General features: G+C 39.0%; 1 protein-coding gene across 8 annotated transcripts in view; it reads right to left on the bottom strand.

Moving 5' to 3' along the window:
• ASPH (aspartate beta-hydroxylase) overlaps window positions 1-16661 on the bottom strand; it is a 232228-nt gene that overhangs the window by 118767 nt on the left and 96800 nt on the right. For 6 of the 8 annotated variants that reach the window (XM_075584047.1, XM_075584041.1, XM_075584044.1 and 3 more), the window contains 8 exons: window positions 16085-16129; window positions 15674-15691; window positions 13185-13232; window positions 13036-13071; window positions 11958-12002; window positions 11425-11478; window positions 10458-10505; window positions 8338-8382 (listed from right to left, as the gene is read on the bottom strand). In XM_075584047.1, coding sequence (XP_075440162.1) covers window positions 8338-8382; window positions 10458-10505; window positions 11425-11478; window positions 11958-12002; window positions 13036-13071; window positions 13185-13232; window positions 15674-15691; window positions 16085-16129 — 339 coding nt within the window. The remainder of the gene's footprint in view (window positions 1-8337; window positions 8383-10457; window positions 10506-11424; window positions 11479-11957; window positions 12003-13035; window positions 13072-13184; window positions 13233-15673; window positions 15692-16084; window positions 16130-16661) is intronic. The other 2 variants (XM_075584049.1, XM_075584043.1) reach the window with 1 other exon arrangement.

The raw sequence follows: 16661 nt of genomic DNA, 5'->3' as shown, positions 1-16661 counted from the left end.
AGGAGCTCGCCACGATGTTAAATCCACTCGCCCGGGGTGTGCAAATGTATAGGTTTGTCGAACACTGTATATATTACACATATATATATATTACAATTTAAAAACAAACCCATTGTGGCTACTGTACTTTATAAATAGATTAACAACTGTCTGCTAAGTACATACAAATTGCATATAAAACACACAGACCTTGGATAAACCGGAATGAAAGAGAAAAACAAATCTAAATTACTAGACTGAAAGATCAGAGAATTAAAAAAAAAAAAAAATCTAACAAAAATAAAAGTTCATAAAAAAATGTTCCAAAAGAAAACGAAGAAATGGCTACAAACAACGTCTAAAATCTTAGTGTTCTTTCCCAGAGATTCAGGAACTGATCTGCACTTCACTTCATAGGTTCTATTAAAACCATCTGCTCCCCTTGTGAAGAATTTGGTTAGGGCTGGTCCTCTTGAAGTAGGGGCAGTCTTTTTGAACTCCTTAAGTATCTGTAAAAATAAGGGGAGATCTAAATTAAGGACCAACCACAAACATCTGTAAAATGGTTTTATTTTCTTACATCAAATATGCACCTGGGTCACTGACCAATAAATTTAGGAAAAACTCCAATTTTGGGGCGCTCTTTGGGATGCAGACCAAAGGATAGGGAAATTAGAAGGGTTTCGCAGCTGGTACTTCTGCTATATAGGATGCATCACTGTTAAAAAAGGTAAAAAGTACTCAACATTTATTTTTTCTCATCTATGTTTCCACAGTTTACGGAGATCCTGACCGTGTCTAGTTACACACTCAAAATGCACCACATGAGAAGTGTGCAAATCTCTTACTAATCATACTACATACAAAAGCTTAAGACCTAATCACATTCCAAAAATGGATATTAATAGTAACAACTAATAATGTTGGTGTCATTAGCTCTTGAGAACGCGATTTTTAACTATTCAACACATTATGTATGGATAAATCAGCAAATTCATTTTGGGGTGTAAAAAACATATTCTAGAAGCCGTTTCCCCTTTCACGGAATTTCTACACCGTGAAACGGATTATAATACACTTAGAAACTCGTCTTGGATTTTGTGTACAGTACCTGGGAATGTTGAGACTTTTACGTGGGTTTACATTTTGAAAATAAGGAATCTGTTGTAGATTCCAGTTTCCTTTTGTCCGGCCTTTTTATGGACGCTCTATGATTGTTCCAGTTTTGTAAACATTGCAGTGTGTCACTGCACTGAAAGAAATTAAGATTGTAGGCATGCATATCAGCCAGCAACCATGCTTTGTTTAGCTCATGAGTCCACAAGGTGAAAGATGTCCTGAAATTGGTTACAGGCTCTTTACTGTACTTTCACTAACCAAGATTGGCTTCAAAATTGTATAATAAAACCAAAACAAAAAAGGTCAGCGGCACATAGTATGTGCCTGTCCAATGCCAGAAGGCATATGTTTGCTTTTTCTTGTATGATGGTTTAAATGATTACATATTCTTGGGGAACTCGTGACACACTCCACTAGAATGTTTTTGCTTGTGGGGAAAGGTGCGCTAGTGGCAATAAGTGGAAGAACCTGTTTAAATTCGTCTGCTCCTTTTGACCCGGGGGCAAGTCTCTCTACTAGAACTAAAGTAAGGTAGACATGATGTGGTTTAACTCATGGTTAAAAAGAGTGCAAGCTATCAGGGCCATACAGGTTTTTTCTTCAAGGAGATGGCTGGTAAAAAAATCTGTATGAAGGAACCTTCGTGGTTCTGAAAGTTTGCACTCTGTTTAACAGCCAACTCGTGGTTAAAAAAAATATATATATTACTTCTACCTTTCCTATGTCTGTCTATTCTACGAGCGAGCACGGTACCATCCTCTATTTGTCAGAATGAGGGTGTAAGCTCTTCCGGGCAGGGGCAGTTATGCCTGCCAAATTCCATATGCAACTCTGCAAACACATCAGAATGGAAAAGTATTATCTAGTGTATGCACTGAAGACTTTCCAATAATACTTCCCCATCATGTTGATTTGTTAAATCCAGATTTTGTATTATTGGTGTCCCTTTGAGCGTGCAAAATTCAAGTCGACTTAGGCTACGGCCCCGCTGTCTGCGCTGCACGTGCGTCTGCCAGGCAGGCGGCGCGTGCAGCCGAATTCCCCGGTCTGCAGTGAGCTGCAGGGGGAAAGATAGGGGGGGGGGGGAGGAAAAGACAGTGGGGGGGGAAGACAGGGGGGGTGACAGGGGACGCGGCCATGACATCACCCGGCAGGTTCAACCTCACTGGCTGAACCGCCGGGGGACGTGGCCTAGCGCTCCGTCAGTAGTTCTAATCACAATTTTAATGTGTCTGAAAAACACACCGCGCAGCGCGGCGGCCCCCCCTCGCAGCGGGCCCGGCCCCATTGAGGGGCGGCTCTTGTCCCCGCAGCGCCCGTGCAGTAGCCAGTGGGGACCTGGCCTTAATCTGCTATTGCTCCATCAACAATGAAACGTTTTCTCAACTTCACTGCTCTTTACAATGGGAGCTCCAACCCTGTCCATTCACCACGCACCCAATATCTCCATTACAGCTCTACATGTGACCATAACATCTACAGTAATTAAAGGGGCTATTCCACAAAGCACAAAAAAAGAATCCATTTGGAAACATCAATGCAACTGGCCTATTTAAACAAATGTAATAAACCTAAAAAGTACAAGGTTAACTTTATTGGGTTCTTTAAAAAATTAAGTTTCTTTTCTTAGCTGGGATTCAACTATATCCTTTCCCTTTGGATCTGCCCCATTGATCAAATCATCATAATTATACATAGCCACTGTAAATGGACAGAACAGGAGAAGAAACAGGGAATGCAAGGGCGCTGCTCCACAAACATCACGGACAAGGCAGTGAAACAGGTCGGGTGTTTATACCATATAAATAAATCTGTGATTTCATTATTATTTATTTATTTTTTTAAGCAGCAAAATACTGTATTAAGATATATTTCCATAAAGATTAAATCCAGCTGTTCACTACAACACTAATAAAAACGGCACATTTACAATAAATCCAAATTTCATTACACATTTTTGGGAAACCAAGAACAATGAGGTGCCCTCTGGTGAGACGATGTGCACGGTGTTCAGAAGTCTGTGTTAACCCCTTCAATGCATGGCAGGCACAAGAATGGGTGAATAATAAGAACGGATATTGTGGGCCATGCTAAAAATGTTTATTCTTGTCACAACTTTTATAAATATGAAGTCTGTATGAGCACTGAACATACGGTGCTCTGCATTTAGTCAAACGCATTTGCCACGTCTCAGATGCTCCCATACTAAGAACAGTCTGCAATACTCCTAAGAATGATCATAAACAGATGCAAGCTGATATCCTTCCAAGTTCCTATACTGTAGGTACACAATATAGCAGCAGATGTTGCGTTATCAATTCATTTCCCAGCCCAGTGTGTGAACTTATAAAATCGACAATGACCTACATTGTACCCAAAGTTCAACAAAGCATCCAACCGCTCCTCCTCTTACCATGCACCTCACAACGGCAATAATCTACCCGAGACTCTCAAAGCTGCCACTAGTCTAAATTCTTTCAAAACTAAGGCTCTCTCACACTTTAATCTGGTCTGTAACTGTTCCATACACTTATAACATTATCTTTCACGGTTCATGTAAATGTCTTTACATACAATGTATAACCCTGTTAATTTAATGTAACCATGTATTGTCATCATAACTCTGTGCTCAGGACATACTTGAAAACGAGAGGTAACTCTCAATGTATTACTTCCTGGTAAAACATGTTATAAACAAATAAATAAATGTAATGTTGCTACTTTTCATTCAGCACAGCTAATTCTCGTTATAGTCCCTAGAACACCATGTTTTCAATTCAGTAGAAATGCATGAATGAAACGTAAACGTCTGACCATATTTAGCAGTAATTGGAGTTTATACTGACAGTACATGCCTTTCTTTAGTTTCCACTCTTCCACCACTATACCAACTTCATAGAACCTACAGTATGAAGTAAATTGCAAAAAACATTGTTATTACAAACTCCTTCATTGAGAACAGATGGTCATAGGAAGGAGTTTCTATTCTTATGCATGTCACAGACCATCAGATACTGTGGTGACTGGTATACCTTGTCCACAATACTATATGGTGTAAAAGTACATGAGCAAACGTGGGATAGGATCCAAAATTTGTCGAGTTGGCAAAGAAATCCATAGTTGCATACACTATGCTACAATAAGCACAACAATACATATTTACCATTACGTTCTCATGTTTCAAGAACTTTAAAATGATGCAATATGTAATACGTCTCCATGGATGGGCCTCTCCATAGATGACCATGCCGATATTGTATGGCTTCCTCCGAAGCAGTCTGAATGCAATTTATTTTACTGGGGTGGCTATGGGAGGTCTCACAGAGCTCCCGTATACTGCTCCCAGGGACTCTCGTAGTTGCTATTAAAGAACAATATGGCTGCCTAAGTCAGGCTTGGCTCCGGCAGCCAATAGAAGTCTGCAACTTCATGGGGAGGTGACGCAGAGGCTTTTCTAATTTGTGACCCCAGTGGCCATAGGGTATTTTTTTTATTTTCCCAAACCTTGCAAAGCAAAACGTTAATAAATGTACTGGCAAATAGAGAACCCCCGGAGCTTGGAACATCACAGTGGAGCTCAAAGAAACACAACCGTGGGTCTAAAAAGTTAAAAAATTAAATAAAAATAATAATAATTCTAGGAGGGATTGCTGCTTTACCAAAGGCAAACAAATCTGAACCAGTAACAGCTGCCAACACGTCAATATTAAAATAAAACACAAATTAGAACAAGTGTGGTAATTATCCCCTCAAAATAGGAAATCAATGCGTCAGATTGGTTGAGGGCCTAAACTCAGCCAGGATATTAAAGGTCAGGTAATACGCCACACTCTGGGGACTTATGTACAGTATTGTGGAAAGTTTTAGTGCATAGAATAAAAAGACTGTTGCTCGTTAATGGTTAAGATTATACCTTTTAGTGGGTAACTGGTTTTACAAGAGAACTGTAACAAGCACCTGAATAAGAGATTGAAGTGGCCCTCACAGCTTGCAATTCTCATTTAGCCATTAAAAGGGATCAGCTTTGCCTTAAATTTATTTTTAAATGAGAAACTTGCTTTACTTAAAGTAAGAACATTTACATTTTGCAATTTCTCTTAATGGAAAAATGTTAAAGTAATCAAGCCATATGAATTCTTCAACTTATTTTCACAAATCAAAAACTTAGGATGCATTCATACCATATTAAGTGTTCTACCCTGTTTGGTGCAAGCTGTGAACATCTATGTACCGTATATTCTGTGACCATTTGTTACAGTAATTGTCACATTTCCACAAAATAAAGAATTGTGCAAGTTTTGATCAAATAAACTCTTTTGAAAGTCTCTATGTATTGTTGCCGATTTTTGCAAGATAAGTGTTACTGTAAGTACTATCTGGCAAAGTCCTGGAGATGAGGATTAAAGTATAAGATGTGGATCACGAAAGCAAGCTACAAGAATTTTGTGCAAAAGAGAAAGATTGTTTTTTCCTGCCAGTGGAGCGTTTTGTGCACAGGTCATATATTAAAGATCGTAGTTCAAGTTTTTGTGCACCAGGAGATAGGATTGCAATGTCCTAGGACAGAGGATTGTGTTGCAAAAGTTATTCTGCCAAGAGAGTTTTGCTAAATTATAATGGGTCCAAATTTTGAGCTAAAGAAAGTTTTGCCAAAGTGAATGGGTTCGCCGTTTCCCGGCAGTAGAGTTAGTTTGCACAATTCAAGTATCAAGGATTGTTTGTCTAGTTAGTGCCCCAGACGTTAAAGTTTGCAATGTCCGAGCATTGATGATTGCATTGCATAAGTGTCACACAAAAAGAGCTTTGTAGAACAAAGTGGGTCCAATTTCCCAGCTAAAAAGAGTTTGCGGAAGTGATTAGGGTTGTTTTTCTGGCCAAGAAATATTTATTTTGCAAAAAATGTGCATGGGTGAAAATATAGTGATTGAAGCACCCACCTTCAGAAGTTGCCACGCCTGTCCAATAAGAACCGAGGAAAATAAAAAGAATAAGACCAGCCCCATATGATCTTGATAGAGGGCAGTTGATTACACGAAAAAGAGCACATGCGGGTCTCTTACGAAGCCACACCCTTTTTGCCAGAGTTGGACTTTGTGTCTATATTTTGATTTGAACAGCTGACCACGTCTCTGATCGAGGCTCCGCTAAAGCTTATGAAGTTTACAGCATTTCTAATAGTTTTCAACCCCAAAACCGAACATGTTACAATGTTGCTACCTCAACTCAACATGGAGCCTACAGTGCCTGCCATAACAGGCACGCATTCTGAAGTCCCAGTATGGGTCATTCTCATCACCGTTCAAGGTAAAGAATGAGGACGTCTCAGCAGTTTTAACAGTAGCGGAGCCGAGTGATATCTGCTGCGGAGAAGAAAAAGTTTGAGTTGATGTTGCAGCATCAGAGTTTGCGGAAGCCGGTAATCCCCAATTGGCATATTTAGGGATTAGCCGGAACAAGGCTACACAGTTAGAATCCATTGGAACAGGTGTCCCATGACCGGCATGTTTGGGGGGTAGCCATATGGTGGATATCAGTTCCATAATTTTCCTGTCGGGTTTGAGAGGAAAGAATGATATGGTGGTCAAGCATCCCGCTCTAGTTGAACGGACCAGGATGTCCACTTCAAGAATGGGTAAGGTGGGAGGATTCAAGCTTGTTCGCACTATTGAAAAGCAGGAAGCATGCTCTTGATAGGAGTTCCCGGCATAGTAACTCAGGAGCATGTTTGGACCGGCCCAACCAGAAGCATCCTAGTGCAATACTGGTCACGTAGACATGGAAAAAGTATGCAGTACATAGTAGCGAGTTACTAATTCAGCAGCCCGAAGTGTATTCCTTATAAGGCCCATTGCATATGGGGCATTACCAAGTCTAGACACAATTTATTCCTTACTACAGGTAACAAGTATAAGTACCTCCCCAGCGTAGGACTGAGGGCTAGCAGGGGGGGGTGAAAGTATTATATTTTGCTACAAGTTTCTGTCAAGTGAAATGTATGTCAATATCTGTGGAGCCTTATAGACAGATGTCAAATAAAGCCCCTTTTATGTTTTACAAACGTTCCTGGTGCCCATCCTTTTCCTATCTGCTAATTCCCGCCCAGCCTGCACCTACCCAGCACCCTGAACAGGTATGAGAAACTGAGTGCTGCCACTGTATATAGTAGAACTGATGTGACTTCCTTTGGATCCGGATACACGTCTGGAACATTTGCCTTCATTGTGTGGTTTTTTTTTTAATATGTTGATAAACTGGACTCCAATTTTAAGCATTTTAACTTAATGATTTTTTTTGTACGACGTTTATGTATCCTTCTCACACAGGACAAGCACGACTCAATGTGGAATCACGCAACAGTGTTCTGGTTTTTTTTAGATATGAGGACATGACAACATTTTTCTCATGAACTCTGAGATATCAAGCGCGTTTTTGAAAATCATGATGTTGCTATCTTTCAATCATAGTCACCAAACCTGCAGAAGTTTTACTGCCCTCTTTTCTCATTTTAATACAATACTCAAAATGGAACGCCACGGTCTCACATCAAATAAGCAAAAATAAACAATATATTAATGTTGAGATGTAGTCTCAATAAAACCTACAAGATGGTAACCAAGGAAGCATTTCTCAAACTTTGGGGTCTAGAAGACTGACAAAAGGATCTCAGGAGGGATGCACACACTGGGATGTATATATAGTGAAAAAGAAAAAAGGAGGGCATGCAGTGACAAAGCAAAGAGAACGAAAAAGTGAAATGTACAAGGAAATATGTTCCCTGCATTAATTACCCCTTTTAATATATTCCATTAAGTGGAATCCTTATTGTTCTATGGGATTCTATGATTCTAACCCGGACCACCTTTCTTTATGCCTCAAATACAGAAAGGGTAAATCAAAGGCAAAACAAATGCTTTTGGGAGGCACTTTAAAAAAAGATTGGAGACCAGTGGGCAAAGTGATGATGTCGGTATATCAATGGTGATGCAGCTTTTTAATGGCCCCTCCAGTTCATACCACCATGTGAATGTATGCTACATACAGTCAGTCATACTGGTTATTAATCTTTCCAGCCCACACACGCAGTTCTAGTGAATCCCAATAACGACCATTCAATTCCAATTGGAAGAATAAGATCAGGATAAAAAAAAAAAAGGGACAGGCATACAAGCTTTCTTTCTGAATGAGAAAGGGGACCTGTATCTCAAAAATGAGATCATATAAAGATTTATATTGATTTACCTGCTGATTCTTCTGGCTGTTCCTCAGCTGCCAATCTATCTTCTTCTGCAAAAAAAAAAAAGTTATCATTGTTAATTAATGACAAAAATAGTCCCTTGGTCTTCTCATTCTGAACGGTCTCTAAAAAGTATTGTAGAAGATTTACTAACGAACATAAAAGATTATAACAGAGTCAAAGCTTATACTCCGATGCCAGGTTAAGAAATATTGCAGGAAAATAACTACCAAAATAAGTACACTTCTGAAATAAATCTAATTTCCTCTAAAAGTAAATGCGCCTCCAAAGATGGTATTATTATAGATTTTCTTATACAGCCTAATCGGTATCAGGGATGGGCAAACTATTGGAGCTAAGCTTGCTTCCCCACCCGGTTCTCGCTCCCCCCTTACCTCGTTTCCCAGCGTCAAATGACGCCGGGGGGGGACACATGTGATGTCACATCGTGATCCCGCAGTGTCATTTGGCACCACGTTGCCGCGTCACACCACGCATCTGAATCCCGGTAAGTGAGTTGCAGAGGCCTCACGCAATCCCCCGGCATGTCATTTAAATGCCTTAGGGAAGAGCGTGGGGCCTCTGCAACTGCAGCACCCCCCCCCCAGGAAAATCATGCGAGCCCCACTTTGCGCACCCCTCGTCTGTATCATTCTTGATAGTTTAGATTAAGATGCAACATGCTCTGATGTCCAGAAAAGGGATCTAAAAGAGGAGACTCCAGGTAACTCTTTTCTGCCAGGGTCCTGATGTGACAACTCCAGAGTGGTTTCTGGCAATGACGCCAGATACAATAAAATAAAGATGTTGAACATTTGCACTGCAGAAGGCTGGGTATTCTTTTTTTTTTTTTTTTATATAAATGTAATTGGGATTTGTGGAATACAGGAGATTGGACTCTTTGTAAACATCTATGCGAGCTGGACAAAGGACCACGCGGGTCCAAAACTTTGTCCATTTTATTTTTTTTAATTTGTGCTACTGATTGATTAATTTTGGAGTTTTGCTGAGTACTGTGGATTATTTTCCTCTGTATATGTGACTTTGGGCTGGAGAGGTGAGCTTGGCCTGTCTGCGTGCACCCTATGAAGCCAAGAACCTCTACATATTTATATGATGGAGTGTCCCAGAAACCCTTTATGGTTTGTTTGTAAACATCCATTATTGGATTTGCTCAATCGAACGTAAAAAAAATCAGCCGCTTTCCTCAGCATTTCAACTGCGATTGATTACCAAACCATACATTACCTGTGCTCTGCTCCAGTAAAGTGGAGTTATAACAGGAAATGATCAACTTGTACGGATAATAAGCTTGTATCGGAAAACTCCAATTTGAAATAATCTTGCCATAAAACGTTTAATGTTTTCACTACATACAATGTTGTCCAATGTAAGGTGATATTTACTGGGAAATTGTTTTTTTTTTTTTTTTAAATCATCTTTGCTAAGCTCTTGCATTCGGTTTTTCCTATTATTTTATAACACTATTAAACCTCTAGTTCTAGACCAAGTGTTCTCAAACTTTTCCATCGCAGACCACTTCATTGTAATAATCATTGGAGGACCAAGATGCCTCCTAATTCATTTATTTCCATGTTAAAAAAAAATAACAAAGATATTCAGCACGGATATGCTGGCAAAACCGAAGTCTGGAAAAGAAAGCAGCCTGAAGATCATTTTAAAGAGTTGGAATGAGCACCACTAAAGTCTACATGGACCACAATTTGAGAGCCAATACTATACACCAGGAGTGGTCAACTCTAGTCCTCAAGGGGCACCAACAGGTCAGGTTTTTACGATATCCTTGCTTTAGCACAGATGACTCAATCAGTGGCTTAGTCAAAGACAGCCTCCTGCACTGAGCAGGGATATCCTGAAACCCCGACCTGTTGGTGGCCCTTGAGGACTGGAGTTGGCCACCCCTGCTGTAGACTGTTTGAATAACTAGTGGACAAATTAGTGTCAGACCAACAAATAATTAGTAGTATACAAACGTTTAAATCTCACATGGGTCTTTTTCAGGCATGTGATTGATCAGAATAATTTATTTATTTATTTTTTTTTAAACGACGCACTTTTTGTACTTGGGAGAGCTTAATCACAGGTGTTACTGTGTGAGACATACCTCTTGTTTTGTCATTCAATCGGACATCTTCAACTTCAACTAGATTTTCTGCAAATGAAAACATCTACGATTAAAAACAAACAAACATGCAAAGCAGTGCTAAAGAGGAAAAAGACTATAATAATATGTTTGCTGGAAGGACAAAATTTTGTGCACAGTGCACTTCATAAAAACAAAACCACATCAGCCTATTGCAGATGTACACACAGTAACTGGTCTCCCTGCCAGGGGTAGCTGAAGAATCCTGACCCTGGCACCCCCCATTAGCTGGAAATATATCTCTCTCTGTAAGGGTTGCAATTTGGAAGAACGGACACCCCCCCATGCCCCCCCACCCAGGCAGCCACAGCTTTTACAGTCCTCAAAGTCACAGCATTGTGCAGGGTGGTGGGGGGTTTGCTTTTTTGGCCATGGTGCTGGGTACAGTAAGTCTTGCTACATCTGTATGTTCCTTCAAAGCATTGAGTCTTATTAAAGATGCAGACCAAGCAATATCCTACGTGTTTTTTTTATTTTTAAATAAATCATTTCTGTACTATGAGAAAATACTTTTAGTTTTTCTTTTTCTTTTTTAAACAATTCTGAATTACATTTTTAATGAATTATAATGTAACCAGCATTATTTGTTTCTATAACAACGTCAGACCGCATTCCAAAACAGGCTCTGGCACACTATTTTGAGCCCTCCCTCTCTCTAGCAGTGCACCAATTGTATCTAGTGACTGCCTGGTCACATGATCTTCCCCACAGAACTCTGCATCTTTGGTTCTCTTCTGCTGCACTGACAGCCATTTAGTGAACCCCTGAGCCGAATCTTCACTGATGGCTCACAGGAGAACGGATCGATCAGCAACTTAGCTAATTACTGATCATTGTGTGGATTGTATTGATGCACAGAGAGACATTATTATTTATTTTTAAACGCAGCTTGGACTGCTGCTTAACAGACTGCATTCTCTATGCATACCTGTTTCTTCAGCTCCAGCAGATAAATGTTCTTTCGTTTGTTGCAACTGCTCAGCTGTTGAAGGAAGACGATGCAAATGATTATTTTTGGGGAACAGTTTTATTTATACAACATTACTGAAGAAAAAAATAAGGGTATAAAACACTTCTTTTTCAGGGAATTATTTTCTGGAGAAGAAAAAAGGTTGTGAATCTGGAAGGGCTGCCAGCTACCTGTGATTTTAGGCAGTCATCTTATATTTTTCTGATCAGGACATCCACGTGCAATTGTTATTACATAATGGAGAACGCATTAACGCATCATTGCATTAAACCCTTTTTTTTTAAAGCTTCCATCACATATTTTCTTAAACGTCAATACAAATGAGGACCGCATTTTAAGTTGGCTTTATACTCAATGAAAAACTCGTGTAATGCTAAAAACACACAAAAAATTCACAAAAATGTAAAATATGAACGCTAAAAAGCATTTATGAGAATGCTTTTTGCACTTTCATTTGCGGCGGTTCGTATGCAGACTCATAAAACACCAACCTTCTTCTGCAAAGTGTTTTTCTAGGACGTGCAAAATATCCTCATCTGAAAAATAAAGGTTTTTTTTTTTTTTTTACAACATTAATGCCTCCTCATAGCACAACACAAGGAGTTAAAGCCAAGAATTTAAAAAATCAGCAGGGTCTATTCTATCTTGCCAGAGGGTACTAAAGGGAAAGGGATTAAGGAGCAATTTCTATTTGTGTGGACATGATATGCAATCCATGTTGCTCATGTGTTGTACTACCCCAAAATCTATCAACCCTATCACACGTAAGTACAGTACACGCGCGCTAGTACCAAGTTTTTTGGTGAGTAGCGCGTTAGGAAAAACTCTAAATAAATACATTAATAGGAGAATAACAGTGTTGTGCGGTTTATTCTATTGTTATTTTTAAAAAATTTATGAAGACTAAGAAAAATCACGGTCTCTCTTCAATTAATCTTCAAAGTCCCTCTAAACGCATTGGGAGAGAGCAAGGGATTGATGCACAAGCGCTAGCAGAGATACACCAAATTATACGCTCTCTCAAACGTGTTACACATAATCAACTAGGCATTTAATCAAGCGAGCCAAATCTGTATTAATAGGCTATAAAAAGGCAGCCACAAAACTCAGGATTTACGAGCAGCTACCGTATTAAACTTCTCAATTTCTACAGGGTGTTTAAATGCCTGTATAATAGAAAGCCGAAAAGGAGGACGTTCCAGCTTCCTATTGGCCCATCAAACACTGGAGATTTGAACAGCCATTTTGTAACGTTACAAGTATCTCCGGCACAGAGGGTGACCGGAGCTGAAATTAGCGCAGCTCAGGGGGACCCCGATTCCCATCCAGAGCTCGGGGGGTAAAAGACAAAAACGAGCATAGTTGCTTTAAATTGTTTTTATTAAAGCCAAGCCTTTTAAAGCATCAAACACCTGCATGTTATCTCCAAATATCCTTATGCAGGAAATTATTAAACCCTGCACTGCATGTTTTACTGTTAGAGGAGAGGCGCTTGACTATAGACAAGAGGGTCTATACATTTCCCTCTGTTCAGCAGCAATGGTTTAAAATAAACTAAAGGACTCTCACCTATTTCATCTAGGTCTCTGTCATCGGGGAGTTCGCCTTGAGTGCCAGGTTAAAAAGAAACAAATAATTAACATCTGATTTACAGTATATAAATATAAGCAAGTGCGTCATTTAGTGATCATGTGTTTTCTACCTAATACTGTACTTACCTCTGTCTGCGTCTTCATTTACAGACTCGTCATCAACAGGACCTTCTCCTACAAGGCAGATTTACTGTATTTACTTTTGATAGATATTGGTGAAATTTTAGGGTACAGGCTAGAAATGTTCAGCTATCAATACAAAGGTGCATCATGTCCCCAAAAGCTTCAAGGTTTGCTTTAACAGTCAAACAAGATAAAATAATCAGAATTCAGGTTAGGGAAAAACATAATTAGTAATTAGGGGGATGGGAAAGGGGCAATTAATTGTGAATATTAGGCTGTGGTAAGATCACATATACACACACACACACACACACACGCACGCACGCACGCACGCACACACACACACTTTGGTGTCTAAGACAAGGTGATAAAAGTAAAACACCAAGATCGCAAGATGCCGACAGGACAAAGCACCACAATTAACAAAAAAAGTACAGGCGTACAATGTCAGCAAAAAACAGTATTATAGGATAAACCCACAATATGATTGTGCTCGGTAATTACACTCGCAAAACAAAAGACAACAAGCCATATATAGTGTACTAGGCTCTGTAATATTAGCCATATGTTTCCAACAGATATTATACACTCACAAACCAAGAGGGTGAAATAGCCTTTAGTCCTACACTGCAGGAAGAACCGCAGGGGTGAAATATGTGACACAGTCTTCTCCCTGGCGAGAATCATTTCTACAGTATAAGAAACACATTGCCAAATTACACTGAACATGGCTTACTGTAGTTTGTTTTTGTTATATTACACGAGTAACGAGTGTGTGCAGTGGATTGAATGTTGTTTTACAGTAGGTGTAGGGGCAAACTTTAATTTTTCCTATGCTGAAAAAGAATAGTAAAAGTATGTCTACACATTTCAACACTCCCTCAGACTTTAACACAGGAGTGCCCAACTCCAGTCCGCCCCCCCCCCCCTCCACCCCCACATCAGGTTTTATAGATTTCCCTGCTTCAGCACAGGTGGTTCAATCAATGGCTCAGAACACAACTGAGCCCCCTGTGCTGAAGCAGGGATATCCTGAAAACCTGACCTGTTGGTGGCCTTTGAGGACTGGAGTTGGTCACCCTTGCTTTAAATCGGCGGACGTTCGGGTAAGTTGGAAGTGGAGTCATGCTCGTATTGCTTTGTTCTGAACACTTTCATGGAAGCTCTTGAAGTGGTTGTGCACATTTACACTGCGCAGTGCTGACAATCCCACAGAAAGTAAAGCAGCAAGTCCTGCTCCTCCCAATAAAAAATAAATACCAATGTTTCCTTTCTTTTTACCATTGTGAAGTAATTCTGCTGCTGTATTGAGCAATTCGGCCCTATTCACATTTCTGGACGCCTAGGTACCAAGTCAGCTTTGGAGTGAAATTTGTGCAAATATGTTAATTTTTGTGTTGCCCTCTTTGCTCCAGTTTTATCAATGACTTTGCTCCAGTTTGTGCGTGTCACAGAGTTAGGGAGACGTTACATGGCATATTGATTATAATGAGATGTATCACATTGTGTGCCTCTATTGTCACTTTCTCGCTGCCATCTGCATCAAGAAATCCACCATCTGAGATGTTAACGTTCTTGCTTAAAAATCAGTGCAAAAAGTGACAAGTTTGGTGTGTATGTATGATAGATATATATATATATATATATATATATATATAAAAACAAACATCACAGCTTGCACTCAATGTACTGGTTCATATAGACAGGTGCTAGTCTCAAATAATAGAAAAACAACATTACCATTCTCTCGTCCGGTAAAGAAAGACTGCACTCGGTTCAGTAATCATGAAAAACTGTATTGGGCATCTGAATAAAAAAGATAAGTCACCCAATCCGACGTTTCAGTCCTGGAAAGATCCTATTCCAGGACCGAAACGTCGGATTGGGTGACTTATCTTTTTTATTCAAATGCCCAATACAGTTTTTCATGATTACTGAACCGAGTGCAGTCTTTCTTTACCGGACGAGAGAATGGTAATGTTTATATATATATATATATATATATATATATATATATATATATATATATATATATATATATATATATATATATATATATACACAGTATATATGTTGTTATACAAAATGTTGATATATATATATATAGATATATATATAGATATATATATATATATATATACAGTATATATAAAAAACAACATTTTGTATCGCAATTGGAGCAGGGTATCACAAGAACTTTTTCTGTGCGTTGATACAAACGCCCATAGATTTGTCTCCTAGTGAAATTAAAATGGCCACACAGACCAAACCACATAAGTTGCCGTGGTAACCGCTGAAAACTCCGCACAATGGAACATTTTTGAAACAGTGAACAAGTAAGATCAGAACATGAACCAAAAGTGTTAGTACCTTTTTGTGTTCTTTTGGGGATTGCTGCTTTAACATAAGATAGGACAAAACAAATAAAAACGCAGAGAAATCTGCTGAAGCGAGAGTCAGGGAAGGAAAAATGAACAACTAGCAGCACTTACCCTCCTCCTGTTCAGCATCTGTATTGGAAAATAAAAATACATTAGGCTCAACTTAAACCTTATTAAAAGCAACAAAGAATCTATTAATGCCTAGCGTAACCATAGGTAACATAATATAGTGTTTTATAGTTACATCATATGAACATTCCCCATTCAATTGGGAGAAAAGAAAATGACCCATATCAGAAATTGACACAAGTTGTTTTAGACAGTGTAACCTTTCCCAATGTACACATGAGAAGACTTGTAAGGTCTTTCAATCACATGCAGAATGTACATGGGGGCCCATTAAAAGATATCACTACCGGCGGAAGAATATAATTTTAATAATTTTAGGGGGCTTTTGTGACGAGTTAAACCGAAAGTTTATCTGTTGTAAAGGTGTTCATGAAAGCAAAGCAAGTGGCTAACCGTATAAGTTTTGTTCAATGCCATCCAAAAATTCAGCTTCTGTTCCTGTAAGAAAAAACAAATAAGCCATTTTACGGTTAATGGCTAAAAAGACTTAAGAATTCTGCTAATTGAGAGGCTGTATCAAACACTGCATCATTCAAACGTTCAATCTGTTTAATAGCACAACTTAACTTATTTTAATGTAACTACTACAGTACCTTCTGCTTTTATTCTGACAGAATATTTAACCAAAAGAGGAAAATCTCAGTTTGACACTTTCACAAAATGAACTGCAGTTTGGCAAACGTTCTTGCAATGTCTGCATGAATAGCGCTGACAACACACATAACGGACTATTGCAGTGATGTCATTTACAGAATGCTTGGGCAGTAAAGAGAAAAAGAAAATGCATATTGTTCCGGAAGACATTTATAGTCGTGATTAATCTTGGACATTAGTGCAGCACTCTGCAATGTATTATGTGACATCATTGTCATTAGTTTTGATACATATTTTAAAAATACTATATGATAAGAAATTAGTTATAATAATAATAATAATAATAATAGTATGTTCTTGTATAGCGCTGCTAATT

This window comes from Ascaphus truei, chromosome 2 (genome assembly GCF_040206685.1).
Source record: "Ascaphus truei isolate aAscTru1 chromosome 2, aAscTru1.hap1, whole genome shotgun sequence".
In the NCBI taxonomy this organism is placed as follows: domain Eukaryota; kingdom Metazoa; phylum Chordata; class Amphibia; order Anura; family Ascaphidae; genus Ascaphus; species Ascaphus truei.
The sequence above is the reverse complement of the archived record's forward strand: the minus strand, read 5'-3'. Positions and strand labels throughout refer to the sequence as shown.